The 8,959-nt window shown below is 39.0% G+C and overlaps 1 protein-coding gene across 1 annotated transcript in view; it reads left to right on the forward strand.

Annotated features, from left to right (window-relative positions):
• Positions 1–8,073: 8,073 nt before the first annotated feature.
• LOC136852251 (uncharacterized) overlaps positions 8,074–8,959 on the forward strand; it is a 1,248-nt gene continuing 362 nt past the window's right edge. The window contains exons 1-2 of the mRNA XM_067126703.1: positions 8,074–8,143; positions 8,774–8,959. The exon at positions 8,774–8,959 is cut by the window's right edge and continues 362 nt beyond it. Coding sequence (XP_066982804.1) covers positions 8,074–8,143; positions 8,774–8,959 — 256 coding nt within the window. The remainder of the gene's footprint in view (positions 8,144–8,773) is intronic.

The following is an 8,959-nucleotide window of genomic DNA, read 5'->3' on the forward strand; positions in this document are numbered from 1 at the left end:
CCAATGACAGCTTGCTGACTCTCTCCAAGAATGTCTTCTGCGCATGAGGTGTTTGTTCATGGTGTGTTGTCTGCTCATTAGACTCCTTACTTTGAACCTCTGTTTCGTATGCAGACACCAAGCGGATGATCTCTGGGCCAGCCACCATCCATCTTCTGAGTGCTGACGGATCTTCAGTCAGCCCAATGGCTCCGCCATCAGCCTTTATAAAGGCATTGGTCTGCTCATGAGCTTGGTCAAGAGCCATTGCTGAGAACTGGCGACTGGTCTTGTGCACAACAAAGTTGCCAGCCTTGAACTCCTTGTGCAACTCTGGGTGTGAACTCTAGGGTAAGCATGTCCCTGAGGTGAATAGGCAGCCAACGAGCATAGTTTGTATTATTGTTGGAAAAGAAGTAGGGTATCAGCTCATGCAATGCCTGGCAGTAGAGGACAAAATTGGCCTCACGGAAGGACCTGATCAGTAGGAATATCACAAGTTCCATAAACAACACCATGTGCCAGAAGTGGAACTGTGGACTCTGCTGTCTTCTTCGAAGGTCACACCACTCTTCAAACTCTAATGCCTGCTCATTGTTGTTTGCTTTCTCAGCACAGTAGTCAGTGTATGCTGTCCTCAGGAGTTTGTACAAACTAGAGGCTGTAACCTGGTGCATCTGCCGTGTCCTGGTTACACTTGCAGCTGACAGGAAGGATTCTGCAGTTCCAGATGAAGCAACTCCTGCCTCCACCAGAGCTCCTGTCCAACCACTGCCATGAAGAAGAGTACCAAGAGATGTCATTGCTGCCATCTCAATGTGCAGACCACCAAACATTACCAGATACTTGTCTTCGCCATACTGATCAGGCCACTGCCACTGCACCTGCTTTGCTACGGCATAGATTGGCTGATCAGCTGTGATTATGGGTATCTGGCCAGGGTTCAGAAAATCAGTGACATCCTGCACTTTCTGCATCACGTGTTTGATCGTAGCAACAGAATGAGCCTGATCACGCAGGGAGAGGAAGCAATGAAGTTATGGTTACTTCAAATTCTGGGCTTCTCTTCATTGAAGCGTGATGAGCTGACCACGTCAGATTCACTGCATCATCTATTTCCTGGGTGACTATGACCTTGTCTAGCCACTGATACTCCAGTGCAAGCTGTGGCCCCAAGATATCTGTGGGTGGCTTTGGTATTGTAGTGTTTGGTGGCACAGGGTTCTTTGTCAAGTGCTCACCTCTTTTGTCCTTCTGACAAAGACAACACAAACTCAGTTTGTTTTCTACTGCTCAATATTGGATTGGCATCACATTCTGCCATGATTTCACTTTTGATTAAGGCCGAGGGTTATCCTTTACCACCTTAAACAAAGCACACATTCCTGTATGGGATTCAACTAGGTTCGGTCTCCTACACCTAGCCCGATCATTCATCCAGTGCCATTTAAGTCCCGTGTGATCTGTACACCATCCGGGTAAGTACATGAACCATCATGTACAGCCCCCATACCCTTGGCTCGGCTCTCCCGCGCTGGCACATCCTGTCTATTCAGGTGCGGCTATCTAACTATAGCTGGTCTGGGGCTGTTAGAAAGCATTTGGGACACTAAACTAAACTATACTACAACTACTAGTCTAAGACTACAGGATTAGTAAAGCTGGATTAGCTGGCACTGAACCCCATGCTGAGTTACACAGCAGTGATGTCACCAGTGTGCCCTGGTTGTGTGCAGACATACACTCTTTTACATTTATTAATTTTCCTTCAAAATTGATGAGTTATTCGAAAGAGATGGCCTCATTAGGATCTAAAACCACAGAAACCAAGATCCATGCTTAAAACGATAATTGTTGAACGGGCATTATTTCTCATTATAATTATTGTTTCTACCTTTTCTTGGCAGCCATATAGCCCCCATATTTAAAGGTAAACTGTACTGGGAAGCTACAGAAACATAATATTCACAAGAAATAGTATGGAAGAGCTTTACCATATTGCTAGAAGCAAATACATGCCATTCTAGTGAAAAATTAGCCAAAATCTGTCGATACTGGCCGCCATCTTGGAATTTGGCCGCCATATTAAATTTTTTGCGTGGCCAGCGCCCTTTTCTGATAGAGGGAACTTTAAAGAGCACTTGTGCAAAATTTCATGCTTGTTTCACTATCTGAACGATTCTTATGAAATATGCAATTATCTGCTGCACTATATAGGCATATCGAAATTAGGGGATGCGGTAGGATTTTATTCTGTCAGGCCTTAGCCCTAAGGTCTCCTTTCCTCTGTGATTTTGCTGGCCCTTTTGACATCCTTGCAGGTACGCTGGCCAGAACCAAGATACCGCCCCCCCCCCCACAACGCCGAATGCGCTCTGCTTTTCAAAAGCAGGGAGAGAGACTTTCTACTGATTTCGTCCGGAGCGGACACTTCTTCCATCTCCGCTGGTGTGGCGAATCGCCGACTACAGCCAATCCGACTTCAGGCGCCTATAATTATCATAAAAGGTTCGTACATTGCGAATTGTCAATTTCCAGCCCTGTCCCTTGTACTTAACTCTCTAATTTCCATTTCTTTTAAACTTTTAACCTATTCCTCCACGAAACAATCTTCCCTTTGTCACAATCTTGCCTGTATCCCCTGCCTTGCCATTTACGTACTTTGAATTCGAATAAAGATCCCGACATAACAATCATTTATCCCTCCACCAGTGCAATCTAAGGGCTATTTAAGTTATGCAGCAAAAGCGTTAGTTAACTTTGGGCACGTATAGTTACGTGTTCATTGTTAACGCACATGCGGCTCCGATTCTCAGATCATATTTATGTGCTTTCATCAAAAGTACCTTCTAGGCTACATTAGGTGTTGTATTTAAGAAAGTGTCTTCAGTAATTTTCTATAGGGAGATTCCATTTCCCTTAGTTTGAGCAGGGCTAACACAAAACGTCTCTTTCAGGAGGAGACGAGATACACGTGGTACGATCGCAAAATTCCATGCTTCCATACCCACCTGCCACCGCATTTCCTGGTCGCAGTTCAGAGAAGTTTCCGTTGTGGCCAACTATTCTTATGAAGCATTTCCTCCAACCTGGAACACCATCATATGCATTACTCTCTCACCTAATCAGGGCAGACTGACTGTGATTATTATCATTGAACTGAATATTGCAGATTGGCCCCATTTCTATCCACTTGCTTATTGCCAATTCTTGTCATTATTGTTACTGTGCCTATTCTGAATCTGTCCCTCAGTGATTATGTCGTATGGTGTCTAACTGTTAATTGACTAATGTTAATCTGTTAAGTTTCTGTAATAAATCACTGTAAATTGGCAAACGAATTCTAAATTCCAATATGGTGACCTTCCACCTTAAATTATAACTCCAGGAAAATTCTGAGGTAAGTCTTCACTTAAATCCCCTTTTGTTTACAAACTGAACTCCCTTGGATTTGTGGCAGCATCAATTATAATTTTGTGTGTAAATTCTCATCTCCCCAGTCCAGTTTGTAACAATATATATATATATATATATATATATATATATATATATATATATATATATATATATATATATATATATATATATATATATATATATATATATATATATATTTATAAACTGGGGCTTGGTTGGGGAGAGGATTGGAACAATTTATTATAATGTACTGCCAAAGAACCCTGGGGGCCCAAGTTTTATAAACAAAAGAAAGTTATTTGAAACTCACCTTAGATTTTTCCTGGATTTACAAATAAATGATTAAGGTCGCCATTTGAAATTAGGCTTCTTTTACAATTAAAAGGGGGTTTATTTACAGAGACTGGGCAAGTATGCAAGAGGACAAAACAGAATGCAAATTGTAACCAATGGGCAGAAATATCAATTATATACAGTGAGCGATAATGCAGTACTTGGCAAACAAGCAATTTAAATATGAAGGGGCCAAGGTACAATTATCCCCATCATAACAATTAATGAACAGGAGAGAACCAACCTACCTCATTGCCGATCTAAATGCCAGACACCAAATATTTGGATATAGGCAATCTAATTACACAGGACAAGAAATAGTCAGATTAATAATAAAAATATATCATACACTTAGGACCTGTTTTCGATACCTTTGTAGCAAATAACAGAAAAGGAAAGCCAGATATAATATTGGTAAATAATAAAATTCACCTCAATATTGCCGTTACAAGAGGACCAGCAACCTCCTCCGATCATATACCAATGGTAATTACATTGTCAACCAATCCAATAATGATTCCATCCTTAGAAATACCAAATAAAAAAAGAGCAAGTTGGGAAAGCTTCAAAAATGAAATAGAAGAAAGAATAAGTAGACAACTAACAATAAATTCAAATGAAATAGAAATAACAAAAGAAATAGTAGATGGCGAGCTTGAAGAATGGTACAAAAATATAGAGGAAGCAATAAAAAATCATATACCCATAACTAAATACACCACACTTCCACATCCTATTAGTAGTGATAAGTTGAAATTGATACAATGGCACTACAACAACATCCAAAACACAGTACTTATAACAGGGTGGAACAACATATTAATGAGAAGATATGTGTCATTACAAGAACAGTTAGTACAAGAAAACTCAAGATTATATCATCAAAATTGGGAAGACCTAATAAAAAACACAGAAATACAGTACAATAACCCAAAACAATTTTGGAACTCCGTTGCAAGACTGATGGGAAGCAAAACTAATACTTCGCCATACATAAAGCATGGGAATGAGAAAATATATGATGACAAAGAGAAGGAAGTACTGCACAAGGCCTACTGGCAGGAAATATTCCAGATAACGCAGGAGGATAACCAAAATTTCGACAACCAACATGAGACAATAGTCAATGAATTCATTGAACAACATAGAAACAGAGCAAATCCGCATCATGCAGCTGATATTAGCAGACTCAATGAAGACTGCCCATTAACAAGGAAAATAGAGTTATGGGAAATCAAAATAATAATTAAAAATTTTAAACACAAAGCACCAGGAAAGAGTGGAATTAACAAGGTCATAATTCAAAATTTACCAGACATTGCACTCGAAAAATTAAGAGAAATATACAACTGGGCCCTCTCAATGGGATATTTTCCAATTATATTCAAGAATGCAATAATGATTTTGATACCCAAACCAGGAAAAGATACTAGTCAGGTAGAGAATTATAGACCAATATCATTACTAGAAGTACCGGGCAAAATATTTGAAAAATAATTAACAACAGATTAGTGTTGTTCCTAGAAGGTAATCAGCTACACAATAATAATCAATATGGATTTAGAAAAGGAAGAGGGACCCAGATTGCAATAGCAACAATATATGAGAGTATTGCACTATCACAAAGAAGAAGGTACTTATGTAACCTAGTATGTAGAGATATAACAAAGGCATTTGACAAAGTATGGATACAAGGACTTCAGTACAAAATATTACATCTCAACCTTCCAGACATTTTTGAGAAAATACTATGCAACTTCATCAAAGATCGAACAGCAGCAATCAAGTCACAAAAATTACATAGGGAATCCATTCCCGTTACAAAGTGGAGTCCCACAAGGATCTGTACTCAGTCCAACACTATTCATATTATATACATCAGATATGACTTCACCACCAGAGTACTGTACTGATGTCTGCTTTGCAGATGATATAACTCAAATAATTATACACCCAGAAAAACGCACTCGAAGAAGGGATCCAACTTTGAAAAGACAAGTAGCACAAAAACAATGAACCAAATTGAAAGAATAAATCAGTTTGAAAAGAAGTGGAAGATAAAGACAAATAAATCTAAATTCCAACTAGTATCAGTGTCTGCTTACAAACCTGCACAAATAATGTTAGACCAACAACCGATGAATTTTAGTAAAAGCACAAGAATACTAGGAATGCAATTCGGACAAAGAGGAATATCAAGACACGTGAGAGAAAGGCTAAGAATAGCAAGAACACAAAATACAAAGCTAAAACGATTTAGGAATATGAACACAAATATCAAAATCCATTTCTACAAAAGCCTAATCAGACCAATAATGGAATATCCACCAATACCCACGTGTTTAGCATCGACTTCCAATATAAGTGCATTACAAAAATTCCAAAATAAGATACTAAGGTCCGCAGTGAGAAACAATCAAGAAGATGACGGTCTGAATATAGAACAAATACACAAAAAATACAAAGTAGAACCAATTAATCAAAGATTATACAGACTGGCAACCAACATATGGAGCAAACTAGATCAGTACAACAGTGAATTAACAGAAGAATCCATGTAGCAGAAGAGAGAAACCACCCAAACAACATAGACCACAGATGGTGGAGAAGAGTATCTTCATATCTTCATCGTGATGAACCTCAACCATTATATTATTAAGAAAAGCCTTGTGAAAAAGTAATATTTAAAATTTACTAAGTAGGTATCATGTAAAATCATTATGATAATTAACATCAAGGTTAAAATGAGGAAATTGGAACTAATTTTTTTATTTTATTTTATGTTTTAAATATGATTATACTAATAAGAAATAAAATTCAAAATATGCAATATGTACAATTTACTATGTTGTTATAGTGTAAAATTATTATTGTATTGTGTTAATATTAGAAAAATTGTACCCTTACCTAAATAAAATTGTGGATAAACCACACTTGACATTACTCTTACTAATATTTCACTTTCTAAACTATTCCCTACCATGGTTAGCTAGCTAACTGCCCTCACCCTTCTTTTCACCCATCTTACCTATCAGCTAAAAAAAAAAAAAAAAAAAAAAAAAAAAAAATACTCAGTTAGGTCAAAATTACATTAAATCGTCTCTGGTGATTGTTCTTCAAAAGGGGGTGAGATCCAGGATAATGGAATCGGTTAATTACGATGATGCACTTGTAGCAACGGGATTGCCGCTTTCAGGCTGCTATCAGGAATGGTTGCAAAAGGTGGATGGTAGTCATGAACAAGGGCATATGATTACGTACTGGGCAGGACAGGACTCCTGTAAGAGAGGCCAGGAGTTAATACCACACAAAAGGGAAATGAAATCTCCCCATAAAAGTATCACACAAATGCACATTCTTAAATGCTAAACATTACGTAGCCCAGATGATAAACGTAAGAAATCGGTTAATCACAATCTTGGAATCGTATTGGATTGGGCTTTAGAAACAAGGAACATGTGCTCGGCGTCACACAAAGGGGGAAGCTTGGGAAAGGAAGGGATTAATCTTGAAGGGAATTGAGAGAAATGGAAGGAATTTAGTTAAGAGAGACAGGGTTGACTAGCGCCAAATTCACTCTCGGCTTACCTATTTCAGACGAATATTTGAGCTCCGAAATACCACGTCTCGGGAGTACGATCGTGAAATTGGGCCGTCACCTGAGACAGAGATGCGGTCGGGACAGTGGCTGGAGTGAGTCTGCTTGTCCTTTCTTTCTCGAGCGGTGGCATCGGAGCGATAGGCCTTTACCTGAAAGCGAATTCTTTGCCAGTAAAAGATCAAAGGAACAACGGTCTTAAAGATAATAAGCCTAAGGTTTAAGGTGCTAGCTCCCCGAGTGGTTTATCATATATATATATATATATATATATATATATATATATATATATATATATATATATATATATATATATATATATGATAGTTGACTTTCATTAGAAATTAGATAGTGCTAGTGCGTTCCCTTTAGGTGACGTGCAGGGGCCTCTCTTGCCCCCTGTGATAAATGGGCAAAGGCTACTGGGTAATGGGCGTCCCCGGTTGAAGCATGTCCAAAAAATGAGAAGAGTGAGGAGAAGGTAACTTTGAGAGTTGGAACTTTGAAAGTGGGGACGATGACTGGAAAGGGAAGAGATATAGCAGACCTGCTGGAGAGAAGAAGGATAAGCATTTTGTGTGTACGGGAGACTAGATGGAGGGGGAAATAAAGCGAGAGAGCTGGGATGTGGATATAAACTGCTATATAGTGGAATAAATAAGGAAGGTAGAAATGGAGTTGGAATAATTCTATCAAAAAGCATAAAAGACAGCATAATAAGCGTGAAGAGGACACGTGACAGAGCAATGGTTGTGAAACTGTGCCTAGATGGAAAAATAGTCAACATCGTGAGTGCTTATGCTCCTCAAGCAGGATGTGATGAAGTTCAGAAAGTGGCATTTTGGGAGAAAATGGACTGACAGTTGAGTGAACAGCAGAAGAGATATTAATTATTGGTGGTGACATGAATGGACATATAGGAAGGACCAGAGAGGGTATTGAAAGGGTGCATGGTGGCTGAGGAGTTGGAGAGAGAAATGACGAGGGAGAGAGAGTTGATTTGGCTATTGTCAACACCTGGCTTGAAAAGAAAGAAAATCAGTACATCACATACAAGAGTGGAGCAAGAGAAAGCCAAATTGACTTCCTCATGGGCAGAACATCACATCTGAGAGAGGTGAGAAATTATAAAATCTTAAATGAAGAGTGTGTGGCAATACAGCACAGGGTGGTGGTAAAAGACTTGGAAAAAAAAAAAACACACAGTGAAAGGTAGGCCTGCACGTGTCCCATTAACAATCAAGTGGTGGAAGCTGACACAAAAGGAGGAAGTGAGGCAGGAATTTAAGGAGAGAGTATTGAGGGAAGTTAGATTGCTAGAGGGAGTGAAAGAATAGAGGAATCACAACAGTATGGTGATAAAGAGAGTGGGTGGAGAAGTGTTGGGAAAGACATCTGGAAAGAAACCTCCTGACAATAAGGAAACCTGGTGGTGGAATGATGAAGTGAAAGAGGTGGTGAAAGCCAAAAAAGATGCAAAAAAGATCTGGGAAAAGTATGGACAGCAAGAGGATCAGGAGAGGTACAAAAGACATAAGAAACAAGTAAAGAAGGCAGTTACACAAGAAAAGGCACGTGACATGTACGAAGAGCTGGGAGCACCTGAGGGTGAGAGAAAAATTCACAGAATTG

This window comes from Macrobrachium rosenbergii, chromosome 25 (assembly GCF_040412425.1).
Source record: "Macrobrachium rosenbergii isolate ZJJX-2024 chromosome 25, ASM4041242v1, whole genome shotgun sequence".
Classification (NCBI taxonomy): Eukaryota; Metazoa; Arthropoda; class Malacostraca; order Decapoda; family Palaemonidae; genus Macrobrachium; species Macrobrachium rosenbergii.